Source organism: Phocoena sinus, chromosome 16, assembly GCF_008692025.1.
Source record: "Phocoena sinus isolate mPhoSin1 chromosome 16, mPhoSin1.pri, whole genome shotgun sequence".
NCBI classification, from domain to species: Eukaryota; Metazoa; Chordata; class Mammalia; order Artiodactyla; family Phocoenidae; genus Phocoena; species Phocoena sinus.
In genome coordinates, this window is record NC_045778.1 from 72365434 (window position 1) to 72386132 (window position 20699).

The window sequence follows — 20699 nt, forward strand, 5'->3', positions numbered from 1 at the left end:
ATGGCCGCTGAGCCTGCGCATCCGGAGCCTGTGCTCCGCAACAGGAGAGGCCACAACAGTGAGAGGCCCGCGTAACGCAAAAATAAAAAACTTCTGGCCTCCACCTTCCTCTGGAACAATAACAAAATTTCTTGGCCTGGCTTTCAAAGCCTATTGGGCTTGACTATACTTATCTTTCCAAACCTATTGCCCACCACCCAGTACCCAGGTACAACCTATTAAAGTGCTCTAAATTTCATATTTTATTTTTAATCAAGAAATAGACATTTCACCACCTATTTCAAAGAATTAGGATTAAAAGAGAGTTAAAATGAATGTTTTGTATGACGAAGTGCTATTCCAATTTCAGATATATGAACCTAAATACAGACCTTACATAAAAATCAACTCAAAATTGATCACAGACCCAAATGTAAAGCACAAAACTATAAAACTCCTAGAAGATAACACAGAGAAAATGTAGATGATCTTGGGTATGGTAATAATTTTTTAGATACAACACCAAAGGCAGGATCCACGAAACAAAGAATTTATAAGCTGGACTTCATTAAAATTAAAAATTTCTGCTGTGCGAAAAACACTGTTAAATAGAATGAAAAGACTGGGAGAAGATATATGAAAAAGACATATCTGATAAAGGACTGTTACCCAAAATATACAAAGAACTCTTAAAAGTAAACAGTAAGAAAAAAAAATCCAATTTAAAAATGGGCCAAAGATCCCAACAGATACAAAGATACACAGATGGCAATAGGCATAAAAAGGTGTTCCATATCATATGATATCCAGGAAAAGCAAATTAAAACGAGATACCACCACACACCTACTGCCATGGCCAAAATCCGCAACACTGACACCACCTAATGCTGACAAAGATATGGAGCAACAGGAACTTGTACCATAAGATCCAGCCATTGCACTTCATGGTATTTACCCAGCCATTGCACTCCATGGTATTTACCCAAAGGAGTTGAAATGTGTGTCCACACAAAAACCTACACACAAATGTTTATAGAAGCTTTATTCATAACTGCCCAAACTTGCAAGCACCCAAGATGTCCTTCAGCAGGTAAATGGATAAACTAGTACATCCAGACAATGGAATATTATCCAGTGCTTAAAAAAAGAATGAACTCTCAAACCATGAAAAGACATGGAGGAACCTTTAATGCATATTACTTAGTGAAAGAAGCCAATCTGAAAAGGCTACAGACTGTATGATTCCAACTATATGACATTCTGGAAAAGGCAAAAACTATGGAGACAGTAAAAACATCAGCAGTTTCCAAGGGTTTGCGGGGAGGGACCAGTCAATAGGCAGAGCACAAAAGATTTTTAGGGCAGTAGAAATACTCTGTATGATACTATAAAGATGAACGCACACCATTATATTAATACATTTGTCAAAAGCCACAGAATATACCACACCAAGAGTGAACCCTAATGTAAACTATGGACTACGTATAATTATGACGTGTCAACGTAGGTCCATCAATTTTAGCAAATGTATCACTCTCGTGGGGAAGGTTGCTAATGGGAGAGGCTATGTGTGTGCAGGTAAGATGTATATGGGAAATCTCATACCTTCCGCTCAATTCTGCTGTGATTTCAAACTGCTCTAAAAATGATTTTTTTTTTAAGTTTGCATTTTGGGTATCTATCCTAATCCCTGGCCTCCCCACCTCTTTCTACTACAAACTGCTTAAAGGAAGGAATGATATCTCAATCTTTTCAGCCCTAGCATCTGACATAGTACCTAGGGTATGGCAGATGCTTAACAAATGTATGCTGAATAAATTAACAGCCAGTGCTTAATAAAAATTGGGCTAATAGTTGACTGACTAAATCAATAGTAGGTCAATACAGGTTTCGACAACAAGGTATCAAGTCCCCAAAGACCAGAGGATATCATTTTTCTGAATAACAAAGATCACTTTTATCTAGACCTGACAGCACATTAATGGAATATTTTTCCATCCTTTTTAAGACAGAAAGAATTGCTGATACTTAAAACTGCCAATATGAATTGAAATAAGTTTCAAATTGGTGACTTCTAATATAATCCATTCAACTAGCCAGTTTATCCAGTTTACCAACCAAGTCTACCAGTTTAGGTATTTGACCACAATACAGATTCAACTGACAATTTTCTGGTAAATCCGGAAAACATTTATTCCATAGAGGTTCAATGTTAAAGGAGTTTAAAGAAATGTTCTTAATGATTCCTTTTATAAAAGCCCTAAAAAATGAAGTGTCCAAAGAGAGTTTCCACTAGTAAACTCAACCTTTAGCACATTTCAATTATGTCTATTACACATGCAAATAGGGCTTAAGAGCCACAGTGCAACTCAATACTGCTTTTCTTCCTTTCTGTTTTTTTTTTTTTTGCGGGGGCGGGGGGGGGGGGGGGGGGGGGAGTGAGTACCAAATCAAATTAATGCTATTAGAGATTAAAATACTCCATTATCTCTCTTGGGACTGGGCACTGCACACTAATACTGCGATGGCAAAACAGAACCTAATTTATAGATGTCTATGGGGATTAACAGTAATTTACTTATTATTACTCTCACAGGATATCTTTTATGAGATCTGGTAGGCAAGACAATTAGGAAATTGTGGTCAGTGACACCAAAGATCATGGACAGCAAATTCAGACCTAACTGGTTTTCCATCATAAAACGGTAATGACGATACTGTTGAAGAAGTCCTAAAACTTGAAGACTGAAAGATATCCATGAAATTAAGGCATGTTCCATCAAGAATATCACGTTCAATCAAGTTTAGCTTACTATTTTCTCCTGGTGAAGAAAAGAAATGATTATTTAAAATACAGTCAATCAAACAATTCACAAATTTCCAAACATAATCTGTATGAATTCCAAAAATTCTCCATTTCTTTACAACTAAGCTTCTCAAACTTTGTTCTCTTTAGTACCCCTGATCCATGAGAATAAATCTGACAAGCATAAAATTGCCTCGACATCTCAAAATTTAACTTAAAAATTCAGGTAGATTTTTACGTTTTACTCCCTATCATAATTGTGCTTCTCTTAATAGAAAAAGAATCTTTTCTCCTTAAATCTTTAGGAACCTTGTCACTCCGGGAAATTGTGTTGTGATTATCCTGTTGCTCTGAGTAGACCCTGGTCCACTGTCTGCCATATATCCACTAGAGTCTATCTGAGGGTACAGGGGAGTGGAAAGCAAGTTGTTCTGTTTACTTTGGAAGCCAAACAGTGAAACTGGACAGAAGCGATGAGAACAAGGCACCAGGGCCCTTGACAGGGCCTGACAGAGCACAGGCTCTGTCTGCGATCAAGGCCAACCCAGCATCCCTGATCAGCCTTTTCCTATGAGGAGAGGTTGAGGACAACCTGGGCAGAGGTAACTCTTCCAGGAAGGTGGAGGGCGAAGCAAGTTGGCTCACAACACCCTTGGCCAAAAGTACCACAAGCTGGCTCTGTACTCAGGACAAAGCCAAGTTCTGGAAAAGAAGCCTTGGTGCCCTCTGGTCACCAGGAAGGCCTCCAATGTTCAAGAACACCCTGCAATGAGGCCCCTGGCCAGAAAGCAACTGCTTCCTTAACCTGTCATCTCTGCAGACCCTTCAAGGAGAGGTACTCAAGGCAGCCAGACTTCCTGGGGACCCTCCATTTGGTGACACAAACCCCAAACTCCTGTGTATCCTCCTTGGAAGCAGAGCTGCTGGGGTGACTGGGGGATTTCTGGCCATGCTACACCCTAGGCTGAAAAGCCCAGCCTTAAAACATTCTTGGCAAGTAAGAGCTGGTTTCACAGGGCTACGAAATTAATAAAATTTTGCTAGAAAAGAATTTACTGTTTTGTGTTAAGATACACTCTCCAGCCCCCTCCCCAAAAAAGACAAGTATACTGATTTTACTGGAAATTATACATTATACTATCTCTCAGAACGCTGAGCTCGGAGACTACTCGGTAGAACCTTATACTTTTGGTTAAAAAACAAAGACAAGGGCTTCCCTGGTGGCGCAGTGGTTGAGAGTCCGCCTGCCGATGCAGGGGACACGGGTTCATGCCCCGGTCCAGGAAGATCCCACATGCCGCCAAGCGGCTGGGCCCGTGAGCCATGGCCGCTGAGCCTGCGCGTCCGGAGCCTGTGCTCCGCAACGGGAGAGGCCACAGCAGTGAGAGGCCCGCGTACCGCAAAAACAAATACACAAAAAAACAAAGACAAAAGAGTGTACTTTCGCTGACAAAGAAATGAAAGAGCCAACTTCTAAACCTTGGTTAGAAGGGATATACTACTACCTGTGTGAATTTCCTAAGGCAGGGACCCTCTTCCCAAAGGGATCTCTGAGGAGTTTTGGTAAGCGGCATTTATCTTTCTTACTATGATAGCTTTGAACAATTTAATTTGAACTCAGTCTTGTGAGTTTATGAAAACCTCATCATCCTTTAAGGTAAAGCCACAGCTTAGATATTTACCCTGCACTGTCCTTATTAGTGCTATGCGATAATTTCTGGACACAGGATTTTATAGCAATACTGATTAGAATACCTTTGCCTTGAAAGTCATAAAATAAAATTTCTACTTAATACAGGGAATACTTTTACTTAATTTCAATGTGGTTTAGTTTATTTCATCAAAGATTATTACTGAACATACATCTTGAAAAAAACTTTTATCCAGTTTATTGTTTTCTACCAAATGTATGTCCTTTATCAGTCAGTGAAAAACATGAGCTCCTAACTTCTTTTATTACGGTTTTTAAAGTTGAGAATCTATTGTTACTTGTAAATAATTTCATTTAACTTATTTAAACCAATTGTTACAGATTCTGTAGATGCTTTGTAATAAGATCATAGCAAGAGCTACCATTTCCAGGTTTACCATGTGGCAAACCTACCTTCAGCACTTTATGTGCCTTACATCATTTAATCTCTTCCACAACACAGCAAGGTTGTTATTCTATTTTACAATGAGGCTTAGAAAGGCTAAGTAAGGTCATATAGCTATTCCAAAGACTCAAATCCAGACCTGAGTCCTAAACCTGAATTCTTAAACCTATCCTGTACTCGCTTTAGGATATTCTACTATTACTGTATTTAGATATTCTATTACTATATTTATACTTTCATGTAACACTGAAAAGTCCTCCGGTAGAAGTAGTTAATCAAATATACCTTCTGAATCAAATATTAAATTATGTTTGGTATGATTTCCATTTTAAATTTATTTGGGGCATTTAATTTCTTTTAAAGTGAAAAAATCTACATGAAACAATATATGGTACACCTCAAGTAAACAAAATATGTGATTAACCTGAATACCCCCATTCCCACACCAGGCTCCATAATAAAGAGGTTGTTATACTTAATGCAGAGCTGCTGCAGGGCACTCACTAATTGGCTCCTGGTAGCCTAAAGTAACAAACATACTTCCTCAGGAACCTACCAGGCAGGGAAGGACAGACAAAGACTATAGTTCCAACTAGAAAAGCAATGGTAAAATTAAGTAGTTAGCAGACAACTAATGATATAATAGTACACAGTCACAATTTATAAAACATTCCTTCCAAACGCATCTCATAATTTTTAAAATAAGCTTTCTTGCTATTTACTAAAACAATTGTCTATCTGCTCATTCCCCAACGTAAAAAATCATGTTCAATGGTCAGGAACAAAAGTTCAAAGGCCTCTTCCTTGAAGAAGCATTTCCTAATTTCTAGCAAGCTGTTCCTCTCCCTTCCCGCAGCAAATGCTGTGTTCAACACAGTTCACTCTGCCTGGATTACAGGTCACTGCTTACACATCCCTCTCCCTAGTTTATGAGGCTACTAGTAACCTATGAATCTTATCTTCAACCCATCCAACCCCTAGCCCTAGTAGAGTTTTACAGACATGTTTGTGAAAATAATTTTTAAAATTGGCAATTTGAATTAAGTTTTATCCTGGACAAGGTGATCCATGTAATTGCTATTGAAGTGGTAGTAGCACTTTTGTCAAAAAGATATGTAAGCTTAAAATAAATACATAAAATACATAAAACATTTTTACTTGATGTATAAATATATTCAAAATAGTTACATAATACTGTAGTTTAATATTTATGTTCTTACACATTTACATTATAATTATTATCTGTCATATAATAATACTGAATTATATTGAACACATCAAATAATCAGATAACACTGCCACCATATATTAAATATATAGAAACAGCACCCGTATTTTAAAAATTAAAGCTTTACTGCTATGAAAAAAGGTAACCACAGGTGATATGGTCACAGTAGTCCAAAAGGAAATGTTCTAAATATAGAAACAGGAGGCCTGGAAAAGTGGTATACAGAAGTAAGGGAAAAGTATAAAAGAAAGAAGTTATTCTCTGAGTGAAAAGCTAACAAAAGGGGGCAAGGTTTGGTAAAGCCAAAAGCCACTGGAGAGAAATACATGGAGTAATTACAGTGTTAAGGTGAACACATTTTAAATGCATTAAGTCCACAAGCAGTTACAGAACACATTCTTGTGTTCAAAGAAGCCAAAATATTTTCCAGCTTCCAAAAACAAATTCTCAAGAACTGTTATTATGTTGATACTAACTTGCTTGTCTCGAATAACTCAAAACACATAATTCCTATTCTCTAAAAACAAAATTCTAAAATAAACAAGACAGCACCTCATTAAAAACACAAAAAAACGTAGCCCTCTCCATCAAGACTGAAATGCCAAGTTTGATTCAAGACTACAGACCTGACATTGCTGTAATACAGTTTTTACAGTACTGTGATTCATCAAATTGAAGACACCGATTGAAGACACATCATTGGAATAGTCCTCCTTGTTTTTTCTCCTTTACTAGTCCCCCACCATCCCTCCCCTCCACACACACACACACACACACACACACACACACACACACACAAGCAGAATGGTTAAATCCCATCTATATTAGCCCAGAAATGTATCTCAGAGAGGCTCCCTTCTTCTCCATCCTTACTGTCAAGTGACCTCCATCAACTCTCACCTCAACAATCACGGCAACTTCCCAACTTGTTCTCTTGCCCCAAAGCCTCCTCCCTGTTCCCACTCCTGGCCCCAGCAGACCCCCCCACCATGCTACAGAGTTATCTAAGATATTACTCTGATCATATCACAACCCAACTGAAAAGTCTTTCAAAGTACCCCAACGCCTATACAATATCCAGTCCTGAGCATGGAATTCAGACCTAATATTTACATGACTGCTTTTATGAGCTCTAAGAGCAGGATTTATATCTTAATAACCTCTGCTGTCCTTGTCTATAGCAAGTATTGCTCTATCTTATTAAAGTACTGCTGTTCATCCAAAAATAATAAAAATGAAAATATCATTTGATTATCAGATCTGAAATTCGGAAAAAGTCATACTGATGGCCTGGAGCAGCCACACGTCGGAAGCAATGGAATGAATCAGACCTGCAGGGCTTTCTTCATATTCTTAATCTTCAGAGTATAACATGTTTATAATAAAGGTTTGCTGACTGGGAGTTTTCTGAACCAGAACTCGATTCATACTCCAACAATTTCAAATTTACACTGGAAATGATTAGACCAAGTATCTGAAATTGGGACTCTCGAGTTTCAGACTTAAAGGTACCATAAGATCATGACTTGAGGGGCCTTTGCATATTATGTAAAAAACAAACTGAGGAAGGACAGTCTTCTCTCTGCCCTAGATCCTGACAGTCTTAAACTGGACAAGGAAAGTAGACTGCCAATTTGGAATAGACAATTTTAGCCAAGAGGCCACAGGTAAAAAGTAAAAAAGTCTAAATTTAGAATCACGTAATTTATGTCTCACCAATGTATTGCTCTTAAAATATACATGTTCATTAATGGAAATTAACGAAGATTATTAATCTACATGTAACAAGCTTCTCTGCTTGTTGATTTTGCAAATAATCCTCTCAAATTCTATCTTAAAGCAAAAAATTTATATATGATTTACAAAAATTAGTGCACTAAGGTCATTGGAATATAATCTTAATACTCTCCTATCAGAAACTTCAAGAAGACTTACATACTACAACTTGTATTTGATCATATCATAACAACCTGTTCTCTTTAACTATTGGACTGGCTATGTGTTATCCTGTGTCCAGTGCCTAAGAGCTCGTTAATTACCTAAACTATATCTCCATAGGTCTTGTTAATTACCCGTCTCCTGTCTCAGAGGACCTTGTTAATAACTTGTACAGTCTCTCTAAAGAGGTCCTAACAACACATTAAAATTAAAGATGCTTTTCTTTTAGCACCTGTCAAGTGCTGTAAATTGAGAAATTTTCACATCAGTTTATTAGCCTACAGTAGTTTTTGTGGATTTTTTTGGCTTGTTTTCTTCTCTCACAGATTCTCTGTGTATCTCAATCTCTCAGCTCAAAATAATAATAATGATAATAACTTAGCAAAGTCTGTCTTTTTGTTAGAGCTTTTATTGTTTTCAATTTTGAAGTCTATAAATATCAATTTGCATTAGTAAGTTAGCAAAAGAATGGCATGGTTGGTGTCTGCAAATTAACCCATGGGGAGATGTACCAATTAATGAAAGCTATTATAATGAGTATTAGGATGACAAAGGGTAAAAAAGTTTCAAGTAGTATCTGGGGAGTTAAGCATAAAAGTTCTAGTTAGTGTTAAGGGAACGAATCACATCGCATATTTCATGCTCCTAGTCATTGTTTCATTAGACACATTCTGTAAATCCCTGGGCACTAATGGATTAATGGCTCCAAAATTCATGTCAAGTTTTTGTTTTCTGTCTCATAAATGAAGCTACAAATTTTCAGCTGTGTAAAAGATTTATAGGCTGCTATGAATAACAGGGAGATTATCTTTAATATTAGACAAATAAGGATAAAAAATAAATATTGCTATTAAAGTAAACCTTATACAGGATAAGGTTTATTAAGCCAAAGACTGAGCTTTAAACTTATACAGGAAAAAAAAATGTCCATAAGGAGCATTATAAAAATGAAGGTTTTAAAACTATGACTATAGGTCTCTTCTTTAGGATCATCTGTTTACTATAACTTTTTAAAATAAAAATATAAGTCTACAGTAAAGTCTTTTTTATGGACATATTATACAACTTCATAATAATGGTTACATGCTTAAAAGCCTATGGTGATTTTTGATTTGAGAAAATTAGAGACACATTTAAATATACATTCTAGATAACTAACTTTTTTGCAGCTTTTAAGAAAGGTATGGTACAATCATCACCAGAATTGATTAAAGAAAGCAGGGACGGAGGAAGGGAAAAGAGAAGTAGGTTAACCTGATCCGGAAAGGAAAAGGCATACTATCATGCAAAATTATAAAATATTAGTGATAAATATGAGATCGTCATCTCAGACACTATTTATGTACTGCCCTAAAAAATACCTCTTTGGCCTAAGTTCAGAGCAAAGAAGTAGACAGGTTCTTCCACAGCAAATACTGCAAAAGGAAATATATGCATACATGCTCTAATAAAATCAGTGATACCAGGCATGTTATTATACAACATACCATTAAGTTCTCCTAGCGCAACTAAGAGTTTGCTACATGGTATATTCACAACTACAACAAGGCAGAAAATAATGAAGGGAAAGTGTGTTCTTTGTGCAGGTCATAAATAGAAGGATGTTCCCAAAACAAAATTCTCTGGTAAAAATATCTCCCGTAAGGTCTTGCTCTCTGATGAGCTACCTCTAACATCAAACAACATTAACTCATCCTACAGAGTATGCTTATATTACTGACTATATTTTTTTTAATTTCAGAATAAGACATACACCACAAATTTTCTCCTTATATTAATGGACTCTCTTAATTAACCAGGAGGTATTCTTCAGTCCTAAACTGGAACCTCAGAAGACTATACCTCACAAATGTAGTCTCTTCAATTTATTACAGGTAGCATACAAACACAAGCATATTTTTTAAATGTTGTTCATCACTACTGATGCCTTGGTGTTACCTGAATCCTGAAAAACAACCCATCCACAGATGCCATAAATATTTAACAGTCAGACATTTCTGCCTGGTCTTCAACGCGTAAGTAAATTTAGATGTTTCTTAGCCATTCAACCAAATTCATACTCTTCTCCACACCCCTGTTTTAGTCAAGCCGATCTCCTCACTGATCCCTTTACTTAGTTGGGGCCCTGTAGACAAAGCTAATATGACTAAACTGTCCATTCAACTATGACTTTACCAGCACGACTCCTGATTCCTATTCATAAATAAGTACTTACTGAACTTTTATGAAACAGATGATATAACTTAGATCAACAATTTTTAAGCCGGAGAATCAGCAGGAAGTTTTTTTTCTTTAAATGCTGACTTTTATTTCAGGGCCTACTCACTGAAGATTCTAGCACTGATGACATGCAGTGATCTAGGTGCTGCAGGCACCCACAAAAGAAGATTCAGCACAACTGTTCAGCAGTTGATACAGGTTAGTTGGGACAACTAAAACTGAGACACAATGAACATCGCACAGCAATTATGTTCTATATCAGCAGAATTCCACAGAAGGGAACACTATGTTATCAATCAAAATAGGATTAAAGAGTTTTCAACATCAAGGATAGCTAGGCTTAGGATACTCAGAGATGAGTGAAGAGTGCATTCCACAGCTGAGCCCAGGAACAGAGCTGGCCAGGCTCACAGGTACCGCAGGGTAGAGAGGTGCAGTAAGGAAATGAACTCACCTGGCACAGAAAGGTGAGGAATTGTAAAAGAAAAGTTGGGTAGTTAAGAAAAGCCTAAAATACAATAATCCCTGAAAATTAGGAACAAGAGTTTGGATTTGGTGTTGCACACCAGTGGTTCTGAAAGGGTTCTGAATTAAGCTTTCTTAAAAAGAACAAGAGGCACTATGGCCTCTGTGCCGTAAATGATAAATAATAATGATGCTACGTGCTATAATAAATAAATGCAAAAATCACAGTAACATTCTGAAAATTTATCATTCAAGACAAGGTTCAACAGTTATTCTTGTTTATCAGGTGGCCTTCCAAATGCATTCAGGGACCCAGGTTGTCCCTATCTTATGGCTCTGCCCTTCTTAAAGACCCCCACCCAGCTAGTACAGGGTTCAGCAAACTATCTCTGTAAAAGGTCAAATAATAAATATTTTTGGCTTTGCAGGTCATACAGTCTCTGTCATAACTACTCAACTCTACCATTATAGCACAAAAGCAGCCATAAACAAATGGGCGAACTGCACTCCAAGAAAACCTTACTTGCGAAAACAGGCAGCAAGCCAGATTTGGCAACCTTCAGCCTAGGGTATGGAGGAAGACAGGCAATATGGAGGACTGTATAGGAGGTTTTCATGGGACTAGACCTGAAACTGGTATACAGTCATCCCTTGGTATCTGTGGGGTATTGGTTCTAGGACCCCAGGAGATTACTCAACTCTCTGGATGCTCAAGTCTCTTATATAAAATGCCATAGTATTTGCATGTAACCTACACACATCCTTCCCATATACTTTAAGTCACCTCTAGATTACTAACAACACCCAATACAATGTAAGTGCTATATGAATACTGTAAATACAATGTAAATGCTATGTAAGTAGCTGCCAGCATGCAGCAAATTCAAGTTTTACTTTTTGGAACTTTCTAGAATTTTTTCCCCCAAATATTTTCGACCCGAGATTGATTCCACGAATGCAGAACCTGGGGATATGGAGGGCCCACCATACATCTCTTCCACTAAGTCTTCAATAAGCCAGAACTTGGTCACATGTCCCCACCTAAGTGAACGGTCTAGCTCCATCTCTGTAAAAAAAGGGAAATCTGGCTTGGTGAACATACCCACCTATTTCCACTTTCCAGAGGGAAAATAACCCAGTATTAAAGAAGAACTGGTTGTGAACAAATTATTGAAAATGGTATAACAAACATTCAGGAATATTTGTTTTTGGAAAGTTAATTACTGCTGATGCAAAAAATCATTATTTTACAAATTGTAGGGTTAACCACATAACAAATTAGTTGATACTGATTCTGCTAAACTACCTGTGATTTGTAATTAAAAAGCAAGAGGAAGAGCAATTTTAAAATACAAACAACTCAATACCAATAGTAAATTAAGAAAACATTTTCCTGAAAACTATAATCCCAGCTACCCTTTCACATACATGTGTAGTAGGACTTTTACAGCATGCCAAGTGTTAGACAGTGTCCACACTTCTTAGAACTGGCATCCAGGACACACACAATACGGGACACTCACCACACCCAATTCAGTGTTCTCTGGGTCCACAGCTAAACCATGTTCCTTAACTGGCTGCACTCAGGTCGGGACATGACTGAGCGCTGCCCAATGGGACACATGTGGAAGTAATGGGTACCACTGCCAGGCCTGGCACATAAAGACGTCCCACATGTGATCCTCCACTCCCTCTCCCTGCTGCACGGCCTTGGAGGATGGGTGTTAAAGGGTGGCATCACAAGAAGGAAGGAGCCTGGTTCCTGAGCAAATGTGTTGGGCTGAACAATAGCATGGAACAAAGCAGCCACTTCTTCCAGCCCCGTCCCAGAGAATTCAATTGTGACAACAAGGAAAAATAAACTTTTACTGGAACAAACCAATGAGATCTGAGGTTGTTTATTGCAGCTGATAACCTAATCTAATACAGAGTTCTTAACAAACTCCAGAAATATGTAAATTAGGATATGAATATTAAATTTTGGTAGTCCCTTAAAACTCACTTAGATTTCTAATCATGTTTAGTTGTATATAAAAATGCACACACCTGCCTTTATGGATCTGTTGTTGGTGTTAGCAGGTGTCTCAGTGTTATTAGCCCACACTGAGCTGGAAGCAGGAGACTAAGGGAATGAGAGAATGAAAGTAGCATTTTAGGAAATCCATCTGCTATACCGTGTTCATTTAATCAAAAAATGCTTTCCAATACCAGCTACTTCCCATCATGCTGGAGATGAAGGGTTGAAAGATGAATGAAATGCAGGCCCTGCCCTCATGCTGTTCATGGAGGTGAGAGGGAAAAAAAGTGGCTGGTCATATTAGTGAACAATGAGATGCCCACAGAAAGGAAGATTAGGTAAGAACGTGCTGCAGCACAAGGAACAGCTACCTCTTCCTACAAGAGTAAGAGAGGCTTCAAAGAAGTGGGGGTAGGTGAGAGGAAAGAGACTGAGAATTAGTAACTGCAGGGAAAGGTGTTTCAAAGAGCCCTGCTCTTTGTAGAAGTAACCCAACAAAAAGCCTAACTCATTTCCTCTCTCAGTTTTATGTAAGACTATGGGATCTATTCCAAGAACAGAACCAAAATGCAGTAATTTTTGTGATTACGAGGTGATTTCTTCAGGTGGACTTTACTTACAAAGAAATAAAAACTAACTTTCAAGAAAGCGTTCCTTAGTATTTAAAATTTTTTTGGCATAAAGAAAATTCTACGGTTGTAATCATACACATTATTCACCCAGAGGGTAATAATATGGTTCCTGTGTACCTGCAATCATAGCGGAGACAGCTCACTAAAGAACAAAATCCAGTTCCACAGCTACATATTTTACCCTTCACTTTGTTCAGCATTCTCAAAAACATCAGTCGGGCTTCCCTGGTGGCACAGTGGTTGAGAGTCCACCTGCCGATGCAGGGCACATGGGTTCGTGCCCCGGTCCAGGAAGATCCCACATGCCCCGGAGCGGCTAGACCCGTAAGCCATGGCTGCTGAGCCTGCACGTCCGAAGCCTGTGCTCCGCAACGGAAGAGGCCACAACAGTGAGAGGCCCGAGTACCGCAAAAAAAAAAAAAAAAAAAGAAAAAAGAAAACATCAGTCACAAGTGTCCAAGAGAGGACTTCCCTGGTAGCGCAAGTGGTTAAGAATCCACCTGCCAATGCAGGGGACACGAGTTCAAGCCCTGGTCCGGGAAGATCCCACATTCTGTGGAGCAACTAAGCCCGTGCACCACAACTACGGAGCCTGCACTCTAGAGCCCGTGAGCCACAACTACTGAGCCCACGTGTCACAACTACTGAAGCTCGCGGGCCTCCACGACAAGAGAAGCTACTGCAATGAGAAGCCCACGCACTGCAACAAAGAACAGCCCCCTCTCGCCGCAACTAGAGAAAGCCCACGTGCAGCAACGAAGACCCAACACAGCCAAAAAAATAAATTAATGAAAATAAATTTAAAAAAAAAAAAGAGTCCAGGAGACTCTGTAAATGGATCTATTTAGCACTACAGAAAAAAATAATTCACAGCATGTGTCCTAGTGATGTGAGTCTATAGCTTCAAAAGTGCATTTGGTTTAGATGTTAAGGTGAGAAATCTAAAATGTCCCATATAACTGAGGAATGATACTGGGAGGATAAATATGAATAGACCAAACTACCTTAGACTATATCCTTCCCAATTCCACTCGAGACAAAGTTGCTTTCCAAGAATTTGAACTGCACTCTCTTCCTAGATCTATTTATATTCAATCCTTCTTTTTTTATACTATTAATTAGACCTACCCGTTTATTGCAAATGTTTTACATTTATCACAAAGATGGTTTGTGACACAAAAAGGAAGAGTAACTTCTCAGGAATCTACAAATGTTTCTGTTCTTATAGCTGGCATCTCATGAATATGAAGAAGAGAAATTCTTAAAGTTAAAAAACCTATTGTTTTTCACATATTTGCAATCATTTTATACAAATATCATGAAACAGCTCTAATTTTGATACAGTATTAATATCGAAGTAACCCAAAACAAAGCCTGAATTTCACAAAATGCCACACTCACTTTTAAAACATTAATTTTTAAGTCCACGTAAATAAGCCCAAGTATAAGGCAATTAAAAATTTGAGGATACCTATTTTTCCATATGCTGCCATAATTTAAAAATTATTTTCCTATTGTTTCCCATTTTTCTTGCTTTTCTTTGACTAACATTATGTAAATTATCCAATCTCTAAGTTATCTCAGTTCTTTACAGTAATCCTCTTCAAAAAAAGTTCAGTTAAAGAGGGGATAAAAGCAAATACATTTCTATTTACCTCTGTAGTTTAAGACTTAACCGCAATATGTGAAGTACACTATGTAAAATACCAAAATGAAATGCTTGAGAATAGCATAAAAAAACCATGGACTCTTCAATAAAATATTAATACCATATGATAAAAACGTATTTCTTTGGAGTACAGTCTATAAAGAAAACTGAACAATACTTTCTAAAGCCACAGCAAATACCCATTTATTGATAAAAGAAACACAGACTTTCCCTGGAAAACTCTAAATGCACGTTTTAGAAGATCAGAAGACAGGCAGGAGATCACAAGCCTAAAAGGGCAATTGTTAGTACTATTTTCTGTTTATAGTAGGACAACACAAAGCACTGTTCTTGAACAAAGTATGACATGGCAATGTAAACAGCAACCACCGTTTATGGGTTCCCTATTTGGGGCCTGGCTTTGTACCACGTACTTTATCATTTATCGTCTCCCAATCCTGTCAAGTAGATATCATTTTCCTTATTTCAAAGATGGAGATGCTGAGGTTGAGAGAGGTCACAGAGCTACTGAGCCAGGTTTCCCACTGGGGTCTGAACACCATACGTCCTTGCCTTGGGAAAGAACGTCTATGTTACATGGCAAACAGTCTACCATGCTCTTCCATGATGACTGCTTAAGATTCCAATAAATTCATCTTACTCTTTGCTTGAGGTTTCCTTAATGAGCTATTCCACCATTCACTTCTGTAAAATCTATCATTTTATTTAAACCATACGGTTCCAACCTGTACTAAGGAATTAGAAAAGTACTATTACATAACTGAGAACAGATTTTGAAAATCTAAACCTTATCATGATAGATTATTTCTATAAGTCATCATTACAGATACTCTTTGATGTATTTATAGTACCCACAAGGTTCACTGAATTCCAATAAACATTCACAAATAAAAACTACTCTAAATAGCCATTTAATAAGGATAGTTAACACCTATTATGAAAACCATTAATACTTAAGCCAGCATTTCTTAAAGAATAGTCCATAGGCTGCTATTGGTCCATAACTAATCTCTGGAAAATAACATCTAGAAACACAACTTATCACCTAAATTTCTGGCTTGAATTAACTCCCACTGGTGATTCACTCCCACTACGTCTCATCAAAAGCTATGCTGTTTTCTCTGTAAGTTTCGGTGAGCTTCTGGCTAACATAAGTAGAAATAAACTACAGTGGGGATTAAGAATCTTTTATCCTTCTAAGACAAAAAGTTCAATTCCAAAGATGTATGCAACACTGCCCGGCTCCAAAATTAATTATAAAAATAAGATAAGAATTATTTTTCAAGTAAAATAAAAGGAATTTAAAAAGGATATTTGATACTTTCAAGTACAATATTTTCCAAAATAGCACAATTTCCCCCCGTTAAGCTTACCTTGAAGATGGCATTATATTTGAAGCCCTGAATTTTGTTGTAAACGGATTAGTTGACTCATAATCAAAATAGTCCTGACGATTTTCACTAAATGCATTAGGTGATTTCAAGTCACAAGGGCTATCAGATCCCCCATTGTTAAGTCTATCAGATCTTCTGCTGTCTTTTTTTCCAGTCACTCTTTCAAACAGGCTAACTTTCTCCCTTTTTTCTCTTTTATTTTCTTTTCTTACTTCAGTTGATTTTGAAAATAAATTCATGCTGCTGTCCCACGATTCGTTGCTTTCTTCAAATGGATTTTTCTTCCTTGGCAGTGTTGCAAATTTTTGGGGTAATGAAGCAGTCACATTTGTAAATGGGTCATTTTGTCTTCCGAAAGACGATTCACCTTCACCCACACTGCTGTCAGGTTGGTTCATTTTAGAAGTATCAAAGCTTAATGTTCTTCTGTGTGGAGATCTGAGACTTCCTGCAAACAATTTTGTAGTTAGTACATAATCAGTGACACATTACATCACACTATTTGACATGTTCTGTGTGCATACTGCTGTTTTTAGAATGAGAGCAATTAGCTATTTAAAGATATTAACCTTTTAAAATAATCAAGGAAAACAACCTTAAAATGCTAAGGTACAGCGGTATGTAGGCTAGTAACAATTAGTATCTTGCTAGACAATTAGTAATTTACTCAGCTCAGAAAGAAACAATCACATAAACAAATTATAATGTCAAAACTAAAGGTTCTGCTTGGCATCACAGTGCTATAAATTCTCAGACTTTTTTTCATCATTAGCATTAAATTTACTTTCTTACTTCTGAACATTAAAGGTTTCTTTTCTAGGAACTTTCTGATATAACGGAATATTCACTTATGCTTCAGGCTTTTGAGACAGGAGAAACAGCAGTTAAGAAAAAGAAGCCAGGCCATGAAAAGAAACCAAGACTCATTTTTATTCTCTAATAATATAAATACAGTACTGAATGCAGACAAGCTCTGCCTTTAATAAACTTACCAATTTTGAGTACAGTAGGTACTCAATAAATATTCGATGACTAAATTTAGAAAATACTAGCAAGAAACTCCAATTTTTATTCTCTAACTTTGAAGTCAAACTTTAAAAATTAAGAGGGTAGTTCAAACCACGGAGGATCAACAAGAAAGAATGCATGAGTCACCTACCACTTTCCGGAACTGCTCCAAAGGAACCTATCTGGTGTCCGAGAAGATGCGTTTGAGCAACGGTGCCGGACTTCAGCTTCTCCGAGGATACATGGGCCCCAGTTAAATCAGACATTGAATGCGCTGAAGAGAGTCGCTGAGGACCCAAAAGGAAAGGCTTTTTTGGTTTAGATTTCATCTGTATTTCACTACTTGAAAATTCAGCATTGGCATCAGGCATGTGAGAACTTGGAATGATTGCAGAAGATGTATCAGAAAATGTCCCATCATTTTTTCTACCTTTCATCTTATCTTTTAATTTTGCAAAAGGAGATCTTGTTTTGTCCTTCATTGATAAGTCAAACATACTTGCTGTCATATTGTTCCTCATAAATTGAATATTGACCTTTATCTCACCCCTGTTTTTGGCTCTTTTTCCTTGTTTGGATTCTAAACTAAACCACCTTGAAGAGAAGGAAAAACTGGGTTGTAACATGTAATGAAGAGAGGATTACTGAGCTCTGTTGTATACAAACAGCTTTTTAGGTAAAGTTACTCTACATCAAGGCAATCTAAGCACTAAACGAGAAATTGTCAGCCAGAGTGCTTCTGGTTTTATTCAATGCTTCATTTAAAAAACAGATAAGTCTCTGTCATGTGGCATATACTGAAGGCATCAGTCTTTTTTGAAAAGCTATTTAGACAACTTTTTCTTTCATGATTTGAAAATCACTCATCATCAAAAATTCTTACCAACCATACATAGCCTATTATGTTTCCATCTGGGGTAAGTGTTGCTAATGGCTGAAGAACATTTTTTAGCAGTAAAAGACACTAAGACAGAGACCCTGAAATAATTCATCAATACAAACTATTTTTGAGCACCATAAAATGATAATGACTAATTTTTAATAAAATAATATTTAGCCTCTATCTCAAAATAGTTCCTCTGCAAAAGCTATTAAAAGAATTTTGTTAATATGGGAGACTACTCCATATAGTTTGCTCATCATGAAAATCGCATATGATATAATTTGCCATATAAAATGGGTCAAAGCCTCTTCCTGAATAAAATATGCAAATTAATAAAATGCAAGAAGTGACAAATAGTAATAAATCTTGTAAAGCGTTTTTTATGAAAAAAGAAAGCTTACGTGCTTCCTCTTAGAATCTATTTGTTTCATTAACTATTGGTACTGTGACAATACCAAATAAAACTTATTTTAACTGGAGCCATTTCCTATGCTTTTAGTCACTTCAGTGAATTACACTGCCCATTTTTAAATGATGTGTAAGAAGCAAAGTTTATTTTGGTTTTGTTTACAGTATTTTTATCCATGAGAACCTCTCCAGCTGTTGGTGTCACAAATGGTCAGTCTACAGGGCAAACAGCCAAAAAAACTACAAACTCCAGCCTAGAAGAGTTTCCACAATGTTTTCACATTACTTAACAATGAAGTATATTATCCGTCCCGTATATATCCAATATATCCCGTATATATCCGTATATTATCGGAGACAGGTCATCATTTAAATACAGCTCTGCAAGTGTTAAATTTTCTTAGCTACAAAAGGAACTCTGATCTAATTTTACAGGATACACCAGAAGAAGCTACATTTACTATCAATTGGAAGACTGGTTCAAAGGCCTCTCCAGGCAGAAGAAAACTGGCACATAATACATATACCAGCTACATCTTAGCAAGTAACATGCAAGAGAAATATTTTCTATTTAATTTGAAGCAATTCAATCAATCAAGATCTAGTTGCATCAAAACAAGCGACTTTTTAAAAAGAGAATATCTTATAATAGAAAGCATTAACATGAGACCCTAAATAGAGAAAATCCCTTATCTGAGGCAAATGGTGAAATCTGAAAACTCAGAGACTAGAAATAAAAAATTACGGCAATAAATTCTGTGGAATAGAGAACCTTCAACAAAACAAAGTTGAGCACTCGAATAGCCTGGAAATGAAGCAAGGTTATATATCCAATTATTAACTCACAGTTTGGGGAAACAGAGCATTTTCCATGGGGGAGAAATCCTTCCGATGGATGGCCCATGAGAAATGCTCTATTAACAACTCAGGTTATATAGAAAATAGGTGAATCCACTTTGCAAGACATGCACCCCCCAACCCCACAAATCCCCAAACAAAACGAACCAAACAAAAACTCCAAGCATATAGGGTTTGCATGTGTATAACAAATCAAAGCAAATCTGAGGAAAAAATGAAGCAATAACCCAATAAACGTAAGGGAGTAAGGGTAATCGAAATTCATATAATTTTAGAAATGAGACCAAATAAATCATCTAGTCTAACATCCTTATTTCACATATGAGGAAACTGAGGCACAGAGAATAAGTAACTTCTCAATGTCAGATCGGAGTCAACAAGGAAAATAGCCAAAATTGATGAATAACAGCTGCATGAAAATAGTAGTTCTTTTGTATCTGATGAATCACATAAGTTAATAAGGTTAAACGCATACCAGGTTGTACCTTACAGGACACTGTATTTAATCAGGAGACATGAGAGCCAACAAAGAAGGCAATGTAGGTTTTGTCCTGCTAGAGTGTAAGCTCCTTGAAGGCAGTTTGCCTTGCACTAAATAAATGTTTACTGAATTTTCATTTCTAGAACTATATTCTTAAAACAGCCATGCTACAACCCTGTGTGTGTATGTGTGTATGTGTTGCACTGTTTTGTTCTTTGGTAAGGAAAGATAAAGACTTAGGTAAGCTTTAATGGATAAAGCAAGTCAGTGTTTGAATATAAACTGTAAAAACAGTATTTTCCTTCCTCCTCGTCAAAAAAAACCCTCCAAAAACCCAACTGCGAAGAACTTTAATATACCAACTGAAAATATAAGCATGACAAATAACTCTAGCTGCTTTGTTTTGAAAGTGATATAATAGGGAAGTCTTAATGAGACCTTCAAGAATCATTCCAGAGATAGCACTTGTTTTCCCAGGCTTCAAAAAGATAAAATGAAGACATAGCATTTGAGGCTTAGTGGATTAATGCTGATTTTTTTTTCACCTCTGGAGTGCTGGATTTAAACTGTATATGGCCTCTGTTCAATTTTTAGTGGGCACAGGTCCATGTTCAAAA

General features: G+C 37.0%; 1 protein-coding gene across 3 annotated transcripts in view; it reads right to left on the reverse strand.

Annotated features, from left to right (window-relative positions):
• The window catches only part of RAB11FIP2 (RAB11 family interacting protein 2), a 41322-nt gene that overhangs the window by 17007 nt on the left and 3616 nt on the right, over positions 1-20699 (reverse strand). For 2 of the 3 annotated variants that reach the window (XM_032608507.1, XM_032608508.1), the window contains exons 2-3: positions 17604-18046; positions 16424-16892 (exon numbers count right to left, since the gene is read on the reverse strand). In XM_032608507.1, coding sequence (XP_032464398.1) covers positions 16424-16892; positions 17604-18046 — 912 coding nt within the window. Of the gene's footprint in view, positions 1-12762; positions 12855-16423; positions 16893-17603; positions 18047-20699 lie in introns of those variants that run through there. The other variant, XM_032608509.1, reaches the window with a different exon arrangement.